At 47.9% G+C, this 22,193-nt stretch overlaps 1 protein-coding gene across 6 annotated transcripts in view; it reads left to right on the plus strand.

The window, feature by feature from the left end:
* The window catches only part of Kalrn (kalirin RhoGEF kinase), a 581,802-nt gene that overhangs the window by 439,836 nt on the left and 119,773 nt on the right, over positions 1–22,193 (plus strand). For 3 of the 6 annotated variants that reach the window (XM_013146376.3, XM_023562596.2, XM_023562597.2), the window contains exon 1: positions 17,027–17,235. In XM_013146376.3, coding sequence (XP_013001830.1) covers positions 17,151–17,235 — 85 coding nt within the window. In that variant the 5' untranslated portion in view covers positions 17,027–17,150. Of the gene's footprint in view, positions 1–1,031; positions 1,279–17,026; positions 17,236–22,193 lie in introns of those variants that run through there. The other 3 variants (XM_063225109.1, XM_023562599.2, XM_023562598.2) reach the window with 2 other exon arrangements.

Raw genomic sequence — 22,193 nt, forward strand, 5'->3', positions numbered from 1 at the left:
TTCCCTCCCCGTCTCTCTTTCCCTAAAGGCATCTGCTCTTCTAAACTAGCAGACTCTATGCTTAGACCTGTGAGATACCTGATTACTCAGTGTATTTCCAGTGAGGTCAGAGGGAAGAAGACAAGCCCTCAAGGTGAAAAGTGAACAGTCTCAGTGACCAGCTAGTGGTTTGTTCCTGCTGCAGGGTCTCTGGTCCTTTCTGTTGGTTTGGCCCCAGAATCAGTGCAGGAAGAGATGCACCGGCCTGGGGGAGGTGGAGCAGGGCACTGGGGCAGCGCTAGAGGCAGGCCCGGGTTCCTCCGTGTGACTGAGCTCTCTCCACCCTTCCTACTCTTTACGGATCCCAGGGCCAGTGTGGAACAACCCATTTCCCCTTCCAGAGAGATGAGGTTTGTTCTCTGCCTTTGTGGTGAAGCCCCGTTCCTTTTTGGATACTCTTAGCCTGTGTCTCAGGCTGGTAGCTCCAGTGAGAGTTGAGGAAGGGGCACGGTGCAGGGGTTGGAAGAAAGGCAGGGCAGAGTCTCTTTGATTGTTACCAGATGCTGGCTGGCCTTGATTGGGAGCAGTGAGTTAGGAAGCAGTGCCAGCACAGTGGGGTCTGAAGGTGGCAGTGCTTCAGAGGGAGGACACAGGGCAGAGCCCTTAGGAAGATGAAGAGACACACAGGGAAGGAACTGGAGGGTTTATTTGGCTGGAAGCATGGCAAAAGAGTAATGGAAAGAATTCTAACAAAGCAAGAAGGCGTTAGAAGCAGAGCCCTTGTTCTGGACAGAAGCCAGACTGGCCACAGCTGGAGCTTGTGGGTGACCAAATGGCACTATACTAACTAGCCTTTTTTCTTGTTTTCTTTCCTGTTCCCGTTTCTGTCTTCTGCATTCTCCATTCCCTAACCCCCATCTTTCCCCTTTTTTCCTCCTCTTCCTCCTCCCCTCTGCTTTCATAATATCTTTCATCCCCTTCCCTCTTGCCCATCTTCACCTTCACCCCCATTTCCTGTCCTTCCTCCACACCCCCTTCCATGGCCACCAAAGCTCTCCGGCGGATGCGAGTTGACCGTGGTCCTCCAGGACTTCAGCGCAGGCCACAGCAGCGAGCTGACCATCCAGGTGGGGCAGACGGTGGAGCTGCTGGAGCGGCCCAGCGACAGGCCAGGCTGGTGTCTGGTCCGCACCACGGAACGGAGCCCGCCCCAGGAGGGCCTGGTCCCCAGCAGCGCCCTGTGCATCTCCCACTCTCGAAGCAGTGTGGAGATGGACTGCTTCTTCCCTCTGGTGAAAGGTAGGGAGATCCGAGCGCGACATCGCAGTACACCGTGCAGCCGCCCTGTCCATGAATCCTCTATGACTTTCTGGGGTTTTCTGTGTTAAAAAGAGTGAGTTCAAAGCTCCACAAGAAAGAGCAACAGGTAGCTAGGTGACTTTATGAAAGCCATTTAACCTGAATCTGGCTCATCTTCAAAATGAAGACCTCAAAGATCTTTAAGATCTTAAGATCTCTTAACTTCTCTCCCCATGTTCACATCACCTCACACTGCATTCAGAAAAGTCCTCTCCCACTTCTGGCCAAAAATGGCCTGGATTCCCAATCTGCTCTGTGGGCCCCTTCTGCCCCTCTACAGCAAATGCAGGCCTCTGACCCCACTGATACTCACCCTGACACAGAGGTTCAAGCACACCCAGCAGCAGAGCAGAGACTTGACCCTTCCCTGGTCACCACTCACTGATTCCCTGTTACGGACCAATTCTTGGGGCCTTGGTGTGTGTTTTATGCTTGCTCTGTGTTCCCCTATATGCTTTGTATTCACTGTTTCTCACACCGGGGGCACTGGGCTACTCAGAACAGTGGTTCTGAGGTCAGAGTCAGCCCTTCAGGGATCTGAGGCCCAAAGAGCAAGGAAGAGCTAGGTCTTAATTCTCAGCTGCTTTTTGTAACTGGTCACATCATCAGCACCCGAGACACCTTCTCTGCAGACTTGTGCTACATATTTATAGTAAAGGAAGAAGGTGATGACCTGGCGTGTCAGAGGCGGGGACAAGGGTCACCATGAGATCTGTTGTGTGGTAGGCACTTTTGGCTCATTAAGTGTTCAGATATTCTGGTCTGTCTCCCTTTGGAGAGACCTAACTTCCTTCTTCCATCCACTAGATGGCAGTTGTAGGCTGCAGCGTGTGTGGACTGCTCTCCAGTCTGGCTCCCTGGGTGTTTCCTGCCAGATTCTCCCCACACACCTGAGCCCTCGCCTGGCTTGGCCATCACCAGCTTCCGTGCTTCCCTCTGAGGACCAAGAAGGGCTTGCAGGTGGTCGTGTGGGGATTTATAACTGCAGGTGTAGTGCTCACCCCTTTGAGGTAGCCCACTGGAGAAACTCCTAGTCCCAGGCAAGGGCAGAATAAGGAAACCAGGAAAATGGTTCTGTTTGGAATCCAGGGAAGAGCGGGACTCACAGCAGATAGGTTATTGTAGGGGCAAAAAGAGAAAACAAGCACTGCAGTCCTGGCAGTCAGTCACACTGGTTTTCCTACGTTATCGCTGTATCATTTGTCACAGATTATCCAGAACAAAAACTATGAATTCCCACAAGTTCAGTTAAGAGACCCCATGGGCATACACACAACCAGGGCTGAAAGGCTGGAAAAGGCTGACTTCCCTGGGTCCTCAGGAGAGGGTCCTTTCATTGGGAGGGACTCAGCCTCAGCACTGTGGTCCTCCCTGGCCTCACCTACCCTCTCCAGTCCACGATTAGGTAAAGGTGCAGCTCCGCCCAGCAGGGCCCAGGACAGACAGGAGGAAAAGCCAGGCAGAGAGCGGTCCAGCTGTAGGGACGGAATCATTCGAAGAATGCTCTGCTGCGGAGAAGGGAATCTTCTCAGCTATCGGACAGAGCAGTGCAGAGTTAGCCAAGAATGGGAACTGAGGATTAGGAATGGAAAAGAGAGGCAAGAGAGAAAGGCAGGAGAGAGGCAGTCACAGCCACAGCCTGCGGGGCTTCCTACAGGTGCCACCTTTGCCTGTCACCTGTTTTATTGGCTCTTTTTATTTGCAGGTTGGTTCCTCTCCCCTAGCATAGGCCAGCCAGGTTGGGCCTTCAGAAAGCAGCCTGTGAGCTCTCACTTCCTCTTCCCTCTGTGGGCTCCGACTGTAGAGGTACCGGGCTCCCAGCAGTTACAGCCCAGGTCCCGTTTTCTATCTGAGCATCACTGTGCCTTTAAGAAGACCCTGTTTGAAAGTAGCAGAGCTGAGCAGCAGCGTGCTGCTCCTACTTGTATTCCAGCCGGCTGCCTGTGGCAGACCTGCCTTCACCGCTCTCCACCCATGGCAGATGCTCTTCCTTAGAACTGATGCAGGTGCACTCTTGTGCCATCAGAGGGTGGCCTTGGAGGTCAGAAATGACTTCTCAGTGAGCACTCCATGAGATGCATGAAGCAGGAAATATTTGTGACGTGCTGTGTCATGTGAGACTTGGGCCAGAAGTGGGATCCCAGGAATGCAGAATGCTAGGCCAAGAAGGAAACTTGGACAATCACTAGAGGAGGGTCCTCATGCCTGCTGCACCAGGGATGACCTGGAGCTTTCCAAAATGACAGTCCCCAGTTCCCACTTAGAACGACTGGAATCAGAACCTCTCTGGGATGGCTGCCAGGTCAGTGCTGTACGTTTTTAATGCACCATAGACAAATGTAAAGTACAGCCTGGTTGAGACCCAACACATCCTCCCAGGCTCTTCTCTTCCGTGGAGATTCTGGTGCACAGGAAAACCAGGTGCCTCCCAAACCCAAGAGAGAGCTCTTGACAGAGCAGGACTAGACCAGGGCTGACAGCCTCTCACCTGCGCTCTGCCTTCCTGTGAATGCTGGGCTTCCATGTGGCTTTAGAGTTCCTCTGCTCTCCTCTCCGGGGCCTTGTCTGAGGGCACTGGTAGGTTGCTGTCCTAATTAACAGATCTACACTATGAATCACGCTGGGCTTGATGAGAAAGAGCAGAGCTACGTGACAAAGTTGGGGTGGTGCCTGCCTTTCCTGTTACTCTGAGACTGCCACCCTGGTATCTCGGAACTCATGATGGACAGCTCCTCCCAAAGGGCATAGACTTTGGGGATGTGGTTTGAGGCAAGGTCTCCCTATGTAGTTCAGGCTGTTCTTGAATTCACCATGACCGTGAACTCATACTGATCCGCCTGCCTCAACCTCCCAAGTGCTAGGATTACAGGCTCATGCCACCACACCTGGTGGGGACAGAGATTTTGAAGCAATGGTTTTCAACTCTGGATGTATCTTAAATCCACTTGGAGGAGACTTTTTAAATACTGATTCCTCTCTCTATATATGAGAAATTAATTCTGGACTTTGGTATCAGTTTATTGGTAAATTATTTGATGGTTCTGATATTCCATGAGGATTGAGAACAACTGCTTTGTGGGTTCTGTACTCACAGGAAGTCAGTTTCAGGAGATACTTAAGGATGTGTCAGAGCCAGGCATAGTGGTTCATGCCTGCAATCCCTGCTACTCTGGGACCCTGTCTCAAAATTTAAAAAAATTTTAAAAGGACTGAATATGCAGTTCAGTGTGAAGGCTCAGGGCTCAATCTCCAATACCAAGAGGAGACGAAAAGATACCTCAAAAGATTCAGGGAATAATTTTTAGATATTTTAAAGACCTGCAAATCAACAATGAAAAAGCAAACTAGACTAAAAATGCCAGAGGAGTTTAATAGACATTTCTCCAAAGAAGATAGCTAATGGCCACTAAGATATTCACAACGGGATACTTCCTCACACCTGTTAGGATGGCTGTTATTTAACAGAGAGAGAGACAGAGAGAGAGAGAGACAGAGACAGAGACAGAGACAGGGAGGGAGAGACAGAGACAGAGACAGAGAGACAGAGACAGAGGCAGAAAGAGGGAGAGAGAGACAGAGACAGAGAGAGAAAATGACAGTTATTGGCCAGGATGTGGAGAAATTTGAATGCTTATATTGGTGGCAATATAAAATGGTACTATTACTATGGGAAACCATGAGGGATTTCTCAGAAAATTAAAAATAGAATTACAGTGATACATGAACTTAACTTACTCTATGATTTTGGAAAAGATGACCACAGTCATGTTTGTCACCCAATGCAAAGCTTGCAAACACAAACAAAATTTTGCCAATTGCTTCTGTTTATAAGCCAAATTATTTGTAAACAAAAGCATTCATGAACCAAATACCACTCAGGTGCTCCAGCAATCCTACTTCCAAGTTTATCTCCCAAAGAACTGAAACCTGGCACCCTAGCTGCACTGCAACAGATATCTGGACGCTATGCTCCTAGCCAGAAGCCGCCCGAACATTCCACCGCATATACTGTACAGTGGCATATTATTTAGCCTTATAAAGGAACGAAAATCTAAAAAAAGTGGGGGCTAAAACCTGACATAGGTTACTTCATGGATAAACCTTGAGAACACTATACTTATTGAAATAAGCCAGTCATTAAAAAGTCAAACAGTGTATTATTTTCCTCATGAGATATCTTGAATAATCAATTTTAGGGAAGCAGAAAATTGAACAGCGATCATCGCCAGGGGCTGGAAAGTGGGAATAACAAGGAACTATTGTCCAGCAGGTGCTGAGGTTCAGTTTTACAAGATAAAAAGGTTCTGGATATGGATGGTGGTGATAGTTACACAGCAGTGTGATTAAATGTCACAGAGCTGTGCACTAAAAAACGTGAAGATGGTTAAAAAAACAAATGTTGGTCCTGGATCTTTCACGGGCTCCAAGAAACAGTTTAGGGTCTTCTCTCCCCGGCTGCACAGGACATCTGTGTTCCTTTTCTTTTCCTGCGTGCGTCTTCCTGGCTGGAACTGGACGTGGAGGTTCGTGCCTCTTTGCTTAGTTAATGCAAAGTCCTCTGCTTCTTCCATGAGCCTGGGTAGTGGCTGCCCTGGAGCAGAGATGGTGGCACCACGGCCACTCGGGCTTTCCCAGGGAGTCCTGTCGTGATTGCCTGGCTCCCCCCAGGAAGCTGACCACACTTTGGGAGGTGGCACAGAACAATGACGAAGGCATGGGCTCTGGGGAGCCTCAGCCTGAGAGCAGAGCAGTCTGCAGTGCAGCTGATTTACATTAAGCTGGTGGTCAGCCCACAGAAGCACCTAACACTGCGCCTAGCTGTAGGCTAATGTAGTGAGTAAATACCTTCATACCAATACAGTACTCTCCCCTCATCTTACAGACAAGGAAACAAGCTTAGATCAAGTGATTTGCTCAGAGTTGCATAGCTTACCATTAGGGGATCTAGATTTGAACCCAGCTCTGTTCACCTCACTCTGTCCTCCTGGGTTGGAAGGCATAAAGGCTGGAACTTTATCATTCACTGACAGGGTGCCCGAGTTAACTAGTCTGGTTGTGTGAGGATTTGAGGACTTTAACCCATTATAAACACTGTACATACCACCTTCTCATTCTCCCCTTCACCTCAGGCCCCAGATGTTCCTTCCCCTAGGAGTAGGAGAAGCATTCAGAGACAGACTTTGTCCAAAGCATGCCCAGCCCTGGAATACGATCCTGATGCCCCTGACTGGGACAGACTGGGTATGCAGCACCCTGCACAGACAGTTGAGGTTGTTAAACTGTGAGGTTGTTAAAGCCCTGGAGCTGGTCCAGCCTGGCAGATTTTCTGCCTGTCAGGAGTTCCCTACATTTTCTACTGCAAGGAGCCAAATTGCTAAAAAGTTGCAGCTCCCTACCTTCCCTTCAGGGTGCCTGGTGACTGAAATCCAGTGCTTCCTGCCCATCGTGTCTCTGGTCTTCCCTTCCCATGCCCCAGCCCACCGTTCTCATTCCCACTTTCCTTTCCATCTTTACCTGGAACAAAGTAATATGTTTACTAGGTACAGGACTGGAAAGTGTAGCTCAGTGGTACAGTGCGCGCTTGGCACCCCCAAAGAGAGGACTTCAGAAGTCTCTTTCTCTCAGAGAGTACCTGTCAGAGTCATTCTGCACCACCATCCCCAATCTTAGGTTTTTAGTTTACTCCACAATACCTAACATCATAAGAAGCTAAAATAAATAGAGGATGAGTTTTCCTAAAACAGTGTCTTTCGGATGTGAAGTGACTGGTTCCACACTGTAGCAGCCTCACCCCTACACGTCCTCTTCTTTGGTACCCCCTGTATCTGTAATTAACCAGATGTGAGGCAGCCACTTGGAGACTCACAACTTACTTCCTCCCAGAAGCAAAATTATGCATGGGAGTATGATGAATGAGGGTAAGAACTGGTTGCTGCATTAGCCTACATAATTTTATTTCATAATGACATTGCCAAATTATAGTATGTTTGCAATGAAGAGCAGTGATAAGGTGTTATTAAAAATCACAGTACTGTTGAATAAGAATAATTGACACCAGAAATAATGCATTTGAATGAGAAATGTAATTAACTTATCAGAGAAAAACACGTTTGAAAATAGATGAAGATGCATTGGTAGAAATCCTAAAAGGGACTCCTAGCTGTTTTTTTAAGAATTATAAAAAGTTAGAATTTAAACATTTTCTTTTTGTAATTGCATTGAAGTGGTTCTTGATTAGATTTCGTTTCAGTTTGGAGAATGGATTCTTCAGGTTCTTGGACTCCTAGAAGGAGAAGCACCTAAAAAGTAGCCAATGCCCGCTTCCCTGAACAGAGGTAACCCCCCACACACACACTGATCCTGCTGGGGATCCGCAACACTACTTCAGCACTCCTGGAGACTGGGAGCCTATTACTTCTAGAAGAACCCTGTGGAGTTTTAGTGCAGTTCTCACTAGAAAGCTTCTTGTACCTAGCACTGAAATCCAGAGCTACCTGCCATCATGTCTCTAGTCTCCCCTTCCCATGTCCCAGCCCACCGTTCTCATTCTCCCTTACCTGTTCATCTTCACCTGGAACAAAGTAATATGTCAGCTAGTTCCAGGACTAGAAAGTGTAGCACAGCGATAGCTTGCCTGGCGCACCCAAGGCCTTGGGTTCCATCCCCACACCGTACACACACACACACACACACACACACACACACACACACGCTTCTCTCCTTAAGTATAAGAACCTAGTGATTTCCCTGTAAATCCTTTATTAAATGCTTAGCACAGAACAAAACATTTTTAATTAAATTCAATAATCCTGACTTACTTAAAGTAGTTATTTGTTTGTGGGTTAATAGTCCTTTTAAACATCTTTGGTTTAGGAATTTCTGCAGTCCAGCCTTATACTAGACACAGGGCACACTTTGGTCTCTCACTAACAGACCTCTGACCTAGTGTCCTTTTCGGGGACAAGGCTTAGAGGTGAGTGTTTCCCACCCTGAGACTTTCTACAGACTGGTCAGGTTTTTGTTTGTTTGTTTATCCACTTGTTTCTGATAGTCATTCATACTGTGTTCTAAAATAGCTTTTTTCCCCCTGCTGCTGGGAATCAAACCCAGGACCCTACACACACTAGGAAAGCACTCTACCACTGAGCTACCTCCCCACCCTAAAAGAACATTTTTATTACCTTTCATCCCTGAAACTTCTAAAATTGTCTGCTTCTCCACATTAAGCATCTTTGCTAAAGTATTTGGCCCAAGTACCCTGTGTTTAATGAATCCAGGCATTAATATCTCTATTTTGAGGTCTAATTTATTAAGTTGTATCATATGAAATTTCTATTTTTGTAGTAAAAATGGTTGAATATCATCAGTTTCCAAAGTCAGCCTAATATGTATATTCACCTTGCTTTTCCTTAAGAGGATATAAGGATCCTCTTATATATCCCCATGGAAACAGAGAACAGAGCTAGTTCTCAAATAGTCAGATGGACCCCATGCCAGACATCACGTGGAGTGAGGAACCATTTATTTTGTGTGGAGGTCACTTTATCTTCTTGGGCTTAGAAACACTGCTAAAATGCCTACCTTATTTCCTGGGGGGGCTCAAGGATGTCAAAGAGAATTTTGAACTGTAAGGTTGATCTTAGGGGTCTGTGAACATGGTCATTCTTTAGAATGAGCAGAGGCTTTATTGTGGCATGTAGTTGGCCATATGAAGAGATGATGGAGGGTGTCAGACTCACCACGAGTTCCAGAGTGAAGACCTGCACCTTGATCCCGCTCCATCACTGATTAGATGACACCCTGGATTAAGACACTTAAAATCTAAAAACAGAGGTCAAACTACTGCTCTGATTTTATTCGTGAGGTTGTCAGAGACCACAGTATCATCTCCAGTCTGCACTCTGCCCCAGTCCTGCCAGGGAAAACAGTTCCCAGTAAATATTCAGAGGGAGGGAAGAAGGCAGGACCATGCTCAAGGCCCCCTGCAGAGCGCCTGCATAAGGGGTCAGTCTTAGCATGTCCACCATCTCCTAAGATGTGTCAGGGTGTCGGTTTGAACTTTCGTACGAGGGCACAAGGGTGGGAAATGTCCCGATGCTAGGAGTTCTGACTGAGGAAGTCTGTGAAACAGACCTTATTTCCTGCGAAGTCCTCTCCGCACTGTGTAGGGTAAGCACCACTTATTTATTTGGAGTAGTTGAAAACTCAGAACTCAGAGGATGGGCAGTGTTTTTCACATCTCTATTATTTTCGGACTCTCAAGCAATCTGACTGGAGTTGCATCAACGCAAAATCCAGTTTTCCGGGTACCATAACTCTTCATTTGATCTGGTGAAGCCACAGGCTGCTGCGCTGCTCCTCCACCCACAGGAAGGGAAGAGAAGCTGACAGTCATAAAATACCATCCCTTATGGTACATGCGTGGCCGGCATAGCCTAGACTGAAACTCAGTCAGAGTCATAGACTGGCACTTCTCACTGCCCTCCTTTGGGAACATTTTGACCTACTTAGAAGTAAATGCTTTTGCATGTGGCTAGAACCTGGGGTGGGCTGTTTTTAGCAACTCTGGCTGCAGCCATCTTTCATTTTGATAAATAGCTCTCTGCTGAGCTCAGGGGCCACTCAGCACAGAATTTAAGGAACCCGTCCTTGCTGCCAGCAGCTCTATTCTCTGTCCCTACTCAAGAACACAAAGGTTGACCACTCTGGGAAGACACTGGGTCCTCTAGGTGTCCCCACAGTCTGCACCAATGTTACCTGGACCAACTCTCTACCTTGGGCCTGGTCTAGACCAGCAGATGAACAGTGACCCTTCCTGAAAAAAAAAAAAAATGATGGTGTTTAACAGGATGAGCTAGGACTTAACTCTCTTGAGGATAAATGAGACAGTTAAAAAGGGACAGGCTGGTACCTACTGAGCAGGAACCAGGCAGGCAAGTGTAAAAGAACACATTTACAGGGCAGTGATTGAAGTCATATAGGATGAGCTTAGTCATTAGAGTCCCTACACCAGGGGTATGGTGGCACCCATGAGGCCAGCAGTGTGGGGTGCTTACACTATACTATGCACATAATCAGAAGAGATCACCATACATAATGTTTGCAATCATGCTTTTTCTCTAGGCATTACTATTAACACATATCACCTAGAAAAAGGTACCCACATGGACATCACACAACTTCAAAACAATGTATATTTGGAGTTCAAGTTAAATGTAGGAGCGCTGTGCATAGTTTATCTCCATTCGTTGATCTAAAGTGTGTCTGGTTACTGATGACTGTTGTCTCATAAAGAAGAAACCTTATGTCCAGCCCTCATCTGTCTTTGATATCTTTTTGCTGCCTTAGAAAATCAAACCAACTCGTTCTCCTAGAATTCATCCTATTCTGTGTCTTTTCTCAGGGAATATGTCTTACCCTACTTGTGTTCCCATATAAATTCCCATAAACAGATAAGCTTGGTGACTTTAAGATATTAGGTGTTCAAACACCAGCTCCCTGTTGAACAAATGAGCAATACTTGCCAGAATTGTATAATTTTAAGCCACAAATGGAGGCCAGGACCAAGTTATTTGGAGAGAATTATGAACCAGTCTGGTATCAACAATCAGGCAGATCAGAGGTCAGATGTCTACACATGGAAGATGGGGCTTTAGGAACATGTACTTGGCAACCAAACAGCGTAGCAAGGGCAGAATGCCAGGGACACTAGCACAGATTTAGGGTCTCAGCTATCGGGGGCCTGAGGTATAAGGATCCCTCGAGTCCAGTGGTTCGAGACCAGTTTGGACAACAAAGTAAGACTGTGTCTCCAAAAGGGAGGAAAAAAAACAGGCACGGTGGGTCAAGGTGCCAATCATCAGAGTTGGAGAAAGCACAGGTGTTCAAGTCCATCTGCTTCCTAAACTCTACCTACCAAGCTGGGACTCTTCCAGAGCCTTCAGTCCCAAAGTGAGCAGTTCGTAGCCCGGAATTTACATTGAAATTTTCTGCAGAACTTTTAAAAAACTATAGAAATAAAGCCAAGCATGATAGCACATTCCTGTAATCCCAGTACTTGGGGGCTAAGGCAGGGTCAGCCTGGTATAGCAAGTTTGAGACCAGCCTAGATTGACTCTGCCTGAAAAAAAAAAGTACAGCTACAAATATTAATCCGAATCAGAATCTGATTCCAACATGAAGTTGGAGCGGGGTGAGGCACGTAGGGCCTGGCCTCTGTATTCACCAGAACTGTATTTACAGCCGGCGTGGGGCTTGTGAACCCCTCAGAGGGGTGTTTTGTAAAAGGTTTGTGCTGCCTTTGGCATAGAAGTGAGGTTCTCATGCAGATCTCTTGGCCTGAGTTGGGCAAAGTTGCTATTCTCAGTGGCTGTCCCTTACTTTTTGGCCTGGGCTGTCACTAAGAAGAGGAGAGAAGTGCTGTGACACTGGAAAACCTCTGTTCTGTAAGTCTGAAGAGAACAAGCTGAAAGGAAAAATAATAGCTATCTGCCTGTTGATGGAAAGGACAAATGCCCAACCATGGTCCACGTCCATGAGGCTCTGGCTATCCTGAGAGGTGGGATAGGCAATCACACTAGCACCCAATGCCAGGCCAGGCACTGGGAACCCCTGACTCAGTTCAGCTGCAGGCTGAGAGCAGGAGCCTTGGGGTCCACTATTGAGGAAAGTGGAAATGACACATAAAATGGGGTTGCAGGTAGGGAGGAAGCCTAATTTGGGTAAAATGGACATAGGCTGTAGGCATCACCGAAGACATACTCGGCCAAAAGTAAGAATGAGACTCAGCTGTTTGAAAATGAAGAATAAGCTAAAGATACTGCTGTAGTTCAGGGGTTTTTCACCTCCACTTTGGGAGTAGGTGGGAAGGTATTTGAAAACCTGGAACTAGAGGCATTTGACTGGCTTACACAAAAAGGTGTGTATTCCTTTTTTCAAGTAAAGGGCAGAGATAGATAAGGCTTTAGGGAAAAGCACACCTAGTTATTCAGAGAGTGTCATCAGAACTGTCTTTCTCTCATTTCTCTCATCACCTACCTCTGTGCTGGCTTCATTTCCAGGTGACTTCTCCCTACATGGTTAGGGCAAATTGCTTCCAGCTATTTCAGACCAGCATTCCCCCAACTTCAAAATACAGAAGTAGACTGCTGCTCTGCTCCTGGTTCTAAGTTCTCCAGGTTCAGGCCCATTGTATGTACTTGGATCATGAGCTAAGTCTCATCCAATCCCTGTGACTGACGGCCAAGCCCAGGTCCTGTGCTTCTTTGGAGTGGTGGATAGACAGAGGGAAGATGTCAACTACACCCAGAAACATGATCTGGAAATGAAAGCAGGGTAGCTCCTCAAGAAAGATCAGAGAGCTTCTGCTAACAGAAGAGATGGGGGTGGGGGTCACTACATGAGTCGTTCTCAGTAGGGCTTGTACCAGCAACGTCGGCATCACTCAAGAACTTGGAGAAACACAGTGCACAGGCTCAAAGTCCAGACCTTCTAAACCTGGGAATGGAACTCAGGAATCTGGGTTATTTTTTTAAGAGAATAAAACCCTACAAAAGAAAACAGAATAAAGCCAATCAAAATAAAGCAGTGAAAGTGATACAGAACTTCAAAACAGAGTAATAGGAAATCAACAATGGTTACCATAATATACCTTACTATCTTCACAAGTTGTCTATACCATCAAACATAGCACAGTCAAATAAAACAAAGCAGAATGAGACCAATCAAAACATTTTGTTTTGAATAAAACAAAATAATAAACCAGAACAAAACAAAATGGAAAACAACACTGCACATTGTTATCTTCAAAATAGTCGCTCAGGTTACCAGATACAGGGATAAAACAAAACAGTAAAATGGAACAAAACATTGGATTTCAAAAACAAGGCAGGAGGAAATGCCCCACTGTTGACACAGTGAACACTGCCATCCTCCCAGTAGATTCCCAAACCACCAGCCCCAGACCTGCAGTCAACCAAACAATACAAGCATCAAGCCGTTCCCTTCCCCTCAGCTGCTATCAGCTCAGAGTCCTCTGAATCAGTGGCTCAAGGAGAGGCATGGCTGAGGCACTTAATGATCCACGTGGTGGAGCCTGCTCCATGGGAAAGCATATTTTCTCAGAAATCTGTGTGCTGCTTTAACGTGCCCCCACCCCCAAGCAGTTCTGAGAACCATCGGATGCAGCAGGGATTCTCAAACGATGCTATGTGGTATAAACTCCTGAGAGACTCTTAAACCTACTGATGCCCAGCTTCACCCTAAGTCAAATAACCCAAATCTCAGGGTTGAAGAGGGAGAGGGACTTGTACATTAAGGGTTCTCAAACCTGGATGTATCCTGGAATCTCTAGGGAGCCTAAAAAATAATAAAGCTGAGACTTCTGAAAAGCTGTCAGGTGGTTCTTACTTTAAACTAGTGTTAAAAACCACTTCCCTTCATAATCCCTTCTAAGGTTTCCTAAAAACATTAATTTAGTACACTTTGATGCCGGCTAAAAGATGTGCACACCCATTGTCTTAAATCCCAAGGCTCCTAAACTTAGTCATTTATCTTTGTTAACTCACTTTTCTTTTATATTCTTAGTGAGTCTGTCCTACCGGCTGGCTGAGGCCTGTGGTTAGTGTCGTGCACTCATGGAGACTCCATGCCCAGAACAGAGCGGGCACATAGCACTCAATGAGTGTTTGCTGGATTCTTGAAGAGGTCCACAGTAAAAGTCCTGCCAGTGCTCAAAACTCCCTGATAGGCTGCAGACACTGTCTAGCCTAGTTCTGGGAGGTCTGCAAGGAGGGCAGTGGGACTCTTAGCTGACTGGTATCTCACCCCAGAATGAATCTCCAGCATGGCCAAACTGGCCAAATCAACTTAAGATGACCGGAAGCTGCTAATGCTTTTATGACTCTGTTGAGAGTACTGTGGATTCCTGGCTCATAGGGGCCAATGGAAACATGCCTGGTGGACCCGTTTTGCATGTATAGGACTACTCCAGGGTCTCTGACACTGATTTCATAGTTAACTTCGCAAACATATAACCCAAGCCAGTTTCTGTAATACACCATCAGCTTCTGGCAAAAACTGTGACAGAAAAGTGATCCAATGCTGTCCAAACACAAAGGCCCAGAAGGAAGAAAGAACGAAGTAAAAAAGGAACTAGTTACTCATCAAGCAATTTTTGTGTGCTTTGCAGTGGTAGGGCTCAAACCCAGGGCCTCATGCCTACTAAGTAATCACTGTACCACTGAGCTATGCCCCTGGCCCCTTGCCAGGCAGTTTTGAAGCATCTTTGAATTTCCATCAGAATACTCCTATGGCATCCCATAAATATGTACAATGTCTATGCATCGGTTTTTAAATTAATAGAAGGACATAAAAGGAAAGGAATGTTCCACAGTGTCAAACTCAGTAGACGACTGAGCAGATGAAATACCAGCTCAAGGGACCAAAGCTCCCATGTCAGTGACAAAGCCTATAAAGTCAGCTGCTAGGAGGGCAAGCTCAGACCAGCTCATGTTCCGGTCTGAGCTTGCAAACAGTAAATAAATAACACAGGTGTTGTCTTCTGTGACACGGAAGAGAAAATGATAGTAGTATTGGGTGCCATAGGTCAGAACTGGGACCAGGGCAGTGATGGGAGGTTAAGGATCCTGCAGTCGTTAGGACAGGCTGAGCACACAGGACTCCTGCCTGCAGGGGCTTTGGATTGAACTTTCCCTGGATCTTTGCAGTTGGGAAGGTCACCAGAGAAAGATGTCCTGCTCAGCACTGAGATGCTTTCATACTTTCATGAGGAGAAGCTGTCAGAAGCAGCAGGAGGAGACCCAGAGGCTGGTTCTGACTTTAGGTTGTGCTGGTTCTATAGGAGTGGAGCTTTATAAAAGTTTCTCCTTTTTCTTGGTAGAGGTAAACCAGTAAAAGCTTTAGTACAGTGCATTCACTCATTTCTCCACTGTAAAAGGACCCTACTTCATAAGGTTTGGTTTTGTTTTGTTTTTGGTTAGGCTACATGAGCTAATGTGTGGAGACCACTGAGAAAACTGCTTGGTATGCTCAATAAATGTTAGTTATTATTACTCATTCAGTTGTGCTACTATCTACTGAGCATCTACTGTGTCCTAACCTTTACCTGCCAGACATACTAACAGCTAGATAAATAAAGTCAAATCTAAGCACGGAGCACACTGGGAAGGGAAGCCCCAATTCATGTTAGCCCCAAAAGCCTGACTCCTTGCAGGGGACCTGTTTCATGCCAGGGCTTGTCTTTTTTGCAGGTGGGAGTCGGTTGCCTGGGAAATCACACGCCTGGCTTTAAATTTTCTTGTAGATGTCCCCTCTTTGTGAATGTGTCTGCTTCCTCAGGCCCTTTTCCGTAAAGCTGGGCACAAAAGAAAGAGACACCGTGAAGGCTCCAGACAGAGATTCATGGAAGGTCTAGTTGATGTCCTGATCCACTTCAAGCTTGAAGCATGCCCTTGAACCATGAGGAAAGACTTAAAGAAAGATACAGCTCAGGGGTGGAGTACTTGCCTCACATACGTGAGGCACTAGGTTGGATCCTCCGGGCTGCAAAGAAGAAAAACACGGGATGGAAGTGAAAAGTGGGGTGAGATGGTGCCTGGGAGCTGTGGGCCGTGAGGAAGGCGCTCAAGTTTCTCTGTGGCACTCATTCACCGGGAGGGACTCCTGGTCACCTCCGGAACAGACAGTGGTGCCTGGACACTTGTGCATTCTGGGAAATGCAAAGAGTGCCAAGTTGTCAATCAACAACACAAGTTCAAGCTCGTCCCTAGACAGGTACCAGGACAAAATTTTCTTGGTCAAGACTGCATACTAAATTTGATGAGTTTCAAGCATTTGAGTACCAAGATGCCATAGATGTCTCCTTAAAGCCTAATAGCAATCCCACAGGAAAAGTTTTGGTCTTTTTTAAATGAGGAAATTAGAGATTGAAAAAAGTGGAGTGGCTGTTCTAAGATCAAACAACTAGCTAGTCGGCGGCAAAACTGAACCTTGAGTTTTGGGTTTATGATGGCAAACTCAGAACGTGTTTTGTGCATCATCCTCCCGCTTACTGATAAACACCTGGGGCAAGTGTGGTGGGGCACACCTGTCAGCCCAGCTCTGTGGGAGGCTGAGGCAGGAAGATCACCAACTTGAATCCACCCCTGACAACTTAGCAACAAGACCCCGCTCAAAACAAAAGCGTTTTTAAAGGGGCTAAGGATATAGCTCAGCGAGAAAACCTTGGTGTCAAACCCTATACTGAGCAAGGCAAGAGCAGAGGGGTGAGGCCCTGTTTCCAAGATTCGCAGTGAGACTAGGAAAGGAGGGTTGGGTGAAGGGGAGGGAAAGGGCGAACCTGTTAGGGCGTCAAGGCTCCCTAGGAGTTTGAACATTCTAAATCCGATCCTCACCAACCTCTTTGGCCTCATCCAGGGGCACACTTAACCCAGAGCCGACAGTAGCAGCCTTTGAGGGAAGTTGCACAAAAGCGACACCTGTTTAGCGTCTGAGGCTCTGCGCCTCGCCCCTGGCGCTGCCGGTGGCCGCAGCTGGCGCAGCCTCGCACTGGCTCCAGGCTCGGTGCTGCTGGCCGGTCCCCGCGAACAGCTGGACCTTGGGACTCCGCCCCGGCCGGCCCTCTCCCCCCTCTTTCCCTCCTCCCTCCCTCCGCCCCTCCTCCTCCGGCCGGCCCTCCTCCCCGCCCAAGGGCTCCCAGCGAGTCCCAGCGCGGCCGCGGCGCCCAACTTTCTGCCGCCCGCTCTCCAGCCCGGCGCCCCGGCCATGCGGGAGCGCCCGGACCGCGCGGCAGCATGAAGGGCAGCGAGCGCGGCTACGCGCGGGGGCCCGCGGTGGCGTGGCTGCTGGCTAAGTGCTGCTGCTGCTTCCCGTGCAGAGGTGAGCTGTGGGCGCCTCCTTCAGCTGGGCTGGAGGGGCTGGGAGCGAGGGAGGCCCGGAGAGGGGCTGCCGGGGTCGGGCAGGCGGGCGGGGGACGCCGGGCTGCTGCCAGAGGCCTCGCGGTTTCCCGAGCCGAGAGCGCGCCCTCGGCAAGATTGTGAGTTGGATGCGTCCGGGGACGCAGTTACTTCCCAGCGACTTGGTTGTCAGGGCGCCAGCCTGTGCGGGAGTGCGAGCTGCCAGGGGCAGGGGCGGGCCGGAGAGGGCGTTTGGTCGTCGGTTTACCGGTGGATCCCGCTTCGGGGTTCCCTGGTGACTCCTGCCTATAGGAATGTGTTTGACACTTACCTGTGCACTAGAACTGTTTGCTAGTGACAGCCTTCTCATAGGACTGGAGCCGGCTTTTCGCGGCCTGGGTTCAGCAGGCCAGCGTGGATTGCAGCTCTGGGCCAGAGCCTGGCTCATTAATTAACCAAGAACCGTGTTTGTACCCAATTAGTGCTGTATTTAATTATTCTGCTAATTTTAATGTCTTTGAGGAGACTTGCAGGAAGCAACCAATTTCCCTAAAGCAGCCCACAAACAAGAGGGTGAGAAGGATCCAGAAGGAGAGTTCTAAATGGTGTAGCTGTTCCTGAAGAAGAAAGTGGTCCCTTGCTGGACCGACATGGGCAGAGCCTAACACTGATATCACTCCCGCACTTCAGCTGGAGAGGGGGGCAGAAAGACTGTTTCCTGTGATCAGAAGTGAGAACACAGCCTGTGACTTGACTTCTTTCCCGTTTTGAAAATTTCACCCATCAGACTTCTTGTTCTACCCCCATTTATAGCTCTTGCTCACAGTGTCTGCTCCCATCCGGGCCTATGCAAAACCCCAGTGGAATTTTCTGGCTGAGTTACTAAAGAATGGAGCTCATCTGCACAACCCTTCACCATCCTCTGTGCCACTCACACAGCAGACAGTTCTCTGACCTGAGCAGAATGATGGTCCCAGAAACTAATTAAATCTCAAGGACTTTCCCTCAGATCAGTACGGTTCCTAATCCCAGCATTTGATTCTCTCACTCCTCACATTAATTAGAACAGCCTGGAACTGTGTGCTATCCGGCTCCAATTGCTGAGTTCAGAGGGAGAAGGAATCTGAGAGGGAAAGGGACCTGGCAAGCCTTGCTTTGCAATATTCAAACCCAGGCTGGGAGTGGAAGGAAGGGGTGTTTAAGAGGGGAGGGAGCAGGAAATGGCCACGGGGAATCTGAGTGGGTGGGTTTGCTCTGAAGCCTGCTCTGCCTTAGTCAAGGGTTTCCCAGCAGGATTTCTTGGGAGTTCATTTCCTGTTAAGGCAGACCATGGGGCTTAGGCAGGGCCTATCTCTGGTCCCTGCAGCTGTCCAGATGTGGCAGCCCTGCTGTCCTACAGAATAATCCCCTCCAGGTCCCTGAACCTTGGCTTTGTGAATTGCCCTGTCTGCCCCACGGTGCTGTGTGACCGGAGGGTGGGAGCTGGCTCCTGCCTGGAGACTCTGTGGCTAAGGAAAGTATGTGTGGGGCCTGAGGAGCCAGAACTGCAGGAGGCTGTCCACTGAACACCGAGCGAGGCTGAAGGCCTGAGCAATAAAAGTGGCTCAAAGATAAAAGAAGGATGACAAGGCGGGTGCCCCCTCGGTTTCTCAGGAGCTCCTTACCCTTTCCTAGACCAGAAATGTGTGGAGATGGATAACGGCTCAGAGCCCAGGCAGGCCCAAGAGCTGGGCAAGGTGACAGCAGCTGAGGTGTGGGGTCACTCACCACCGTGGCCTTCAGTTTGTCTAGCATGACAGAGCTGAGAGTCTTCGCCCAGCCTTCGGGCATGGATTTGGAGGCAAACTGAGAAGATAAGAGCCCTTGAATACCTCACCTGAACCCCAGAGCCCTGTGGAAAGAGCCCCTTAAGGAGGCAGGAAGGGAGGGTGTTCACAGCAAAGACCTGTCTGCCTCCCTTCTCAGGGAAACCAGTTTCTCTGGTCTTACAGACACACTGCAGTTGAAAGGTAGTCTCCCTATTCTGCCTTTTAATCATGAGTGCCTCTCTGCTAAGAGCCCACTGGTGTAGTTCTGATGAGGACGGAAAGGAAGGGGGCTTGATGGAAGATTTAGTGACAGGACATTTGTGGCCTTTAAGTGTCACATTTGTGGGGAATATGAGTGAATTTAGTTGAGCTTGTCTTTGATTTGGAAAAGGAAGAGAGGTGACTATCTCAATGCTTTTCCCTTCTTTTTTTTTTTTGGCGCGGGGGGGGGGGGGGGGGTTCTGTTGAATACAGGCCCAGTCAAGAGGTCTGAAGAAAGAGGGCGTTTCTTTTCCACCTTGAAATTGGCATTGAAGGAAAAGAAAACTGAAAAGAAATAGAGATTAAGTGAGAAGGAAGAAAGAAGGCAAATACCTTTTTAAAAGTGAAAAACCACCACAAGTGAGAGAATGCCATTCAGGAGCTAGAAGGTGATAAATCATTGAGTCATACTCTGCAGGGAGAGCAGGATGGCTTTGGTCAGTGAGGTTGCCCTTTAACCCGGAAGAAGTGGGTCAGTTCTGGAGTTTTCTGTAGTTATCTTAAAGTTTAAAAAACAACTTGTTTCAGAGTGACAAAAAGATTTCAAATCACAGGGAAACCGCTGAGTGATGTGTCTCACTGGGAATTGTGACTTCTTGGATCACAGAGCCTATAGATTTTCCTGATCTTTCTAGGTGGAAACTACATTAGGGTCTCCGTTTTCTAATCGCTTTGTAATCAGTCCCTTGAAAACCTTTCCTGATCACCACCCTCTTCTGCTTCTTCTCTGAGTGCATGGGTTCATTGATACTTGTTTATTGATGTTGAGGTGTCCTTGTAACCCAAGTCATGTACTATTGTGCCTTCCCATTTGCACTGGAACAGTTCAGTAGTCTGAGCATCTCAGAGGTAAGGAGGAGAAGGATGACTTAGCCAAGCTAAGCTAGTTCACTAGAAAGGCACTTGCATTACCAGCCCAACCAAGGAGAGGGTACACCTGACTGTGACATCAGGGGTGTGGATAAAGGTTACAGGGTTTCACAGGGTATCCAGGTCATCCTCAGCTGCATTTATTTTTTCTACCCAGTCTCAGAATCCTTAACCAGGACGTTTATGGCTTAATGTGAATGTCACGTTAGTGTCCTGTTAAACTAACACAGTTCATCTTATTAACTGAATTGAATGCGTGAGACCACATACCGAGTTCCTTCAGAAAGAGGTTGGTAACCCGGAAGAGGACCTAATGTGACGCTCAGCATTGCTCACTTTAACTCAACATTCAAGGACAAAATCCTTGGGACGTCATACATTTCCTGCTATTTCTTCATTTTCTCGAAAGTGCCTTTACTATGGTGAAAACTTAGTTAACCATCTAGCTTGCCTCCAAGATACACCTAGGAAGAGGTGACATGTGCACACTCTGTCCCCGACCCACTTCCCATGCTTCTCTTCCTGTACCTGACTCTCTTAACTACTGAGTAGTCATGGCTAACAGGCTGACTGCGGTCATGCATAGCCTAGTAGAAATGGGGGCGTATGGTTTAAACCGGGTGAGGTAGGGATGGGGAACTGAAGCCACATTGCCCTCATCTGGTGCAATTACATGTCCACCAATCACTGAGAGTCCTATAGGTCTGGCACTGCATGATCACTTAGGACTCAAGTCCTACTTTGGGATAAGAGAATTCAGACTATGTCTGGTTTTGTTTTTCCCCCAGATAATTTTCTTTTTTTGCGATACTTAATGCTTACATTCTTCGTGGGGACACATCTTAATTAATTCTTTTTGCATTCCCTCTCCCTCCCCTCCCTCTCTCTCCATCCATCCCTTGATTCCCTTCCTCCTCTTCCTCTCTTTCTCCTTCTCCTCCTTCATCCTCTTTCTCCTCTTCCTCTCTTTCCTCCTTCTCCATCTCCTTCTCCTTCTCTACCTCCTCCTCCTCCTCTTTCTCCTTTTTTCCTCCTCCTCCTCCTTACTCTCCCCTTCTTCCTTCTCTTCCTCCTCCTTCTTCTTCTTCTTGCATGTTCACAGCACATAATGCAAACGAATTTGGAGTAAAAAGCAAGCAAGTGTTGGGGGTTGCTCCGAGCCCACACGACAGTGCCATGGCATGTCTGACCATAGTGTCCGTGCTCTGCATCAAGATGTTCCCGTCTGGAACCTCAACACTGTTCTCTTCTACCCTGAAAATACACCCCATCTGTCTTAAACACTGCTCCTCATTCAGTGAGTGAATGGCTGCAGGGCCCTCCTCCCTGGCATACCGAGCCTCGGACGGGCCATTTCTAAGGGAGGGCCCTAGCAAAGGAATGAGTCTGAACCCTGGGGGCTTCTCAAGCAGGAGGCACAGCTGGAAAAGTTAGAACTCTTGGTCACATTTTCTTCTTTTCCATAGTAGGAAACCTAAACCCAGCCATCAGCAGCAGAGAATTAGAGCCTTTTTCTGATGCTTGTTCCTCAACCTCATTATACCCGGGTGTGTGGCATCTCCACAGAGGCAGAGCTGACCCCACTGGGAAGGGCAGTGACTGTTTCAAGCTGATGGTTGGGTGTTGACTGTACTGCCTGCCTGGCCCCAGTATTGGACCTGCCTGGTCTGCTTTAAGGGACTCTTTGGTCCAAAGACCACAGAGAGCAGGGCAGGTAACAGAATAGCTTATGCGTGTTGTTCTCAGTAAATACCTATGTTTTCTCTCTGTTTTGATTTCATTCAGAAGGTCTCTTTCCCCCTGTCTTGTCTTTGTTTTTGTCTTGTTGTATTGTCTTTCTATCTTTGAGTCAGGGTCTCATTCTGCTGCCCAGGATGTCTTCCAACTCCTGTGTTTAACGAATCCTCCTGCTTCAGCCTACCAAATAGCTGGGACCACAGGCATGCCCTGCCGTGCCTGGCTGGTCTCCATTCTGGATGTGTGCCCATTCAAATGACGGTAG

Source organism: Cavia porcellus, unplaced genomic scaffold (assembly GCF_034190915.1).
Source record: "Cavia porcellus strain 051 isolate PalLab524CR breed Dunkin Hartley unplaced genomic scaffold, mCavPor4.1 scaffold_15, whole genome shotgun sequence".
In the NCBI taxonomy this organism is placed as follows: Eukaryota; Metazoa; Chordata; class Mammalia; order Rodentia; family Caviidae; genus Cavia; species Cavia porcellus.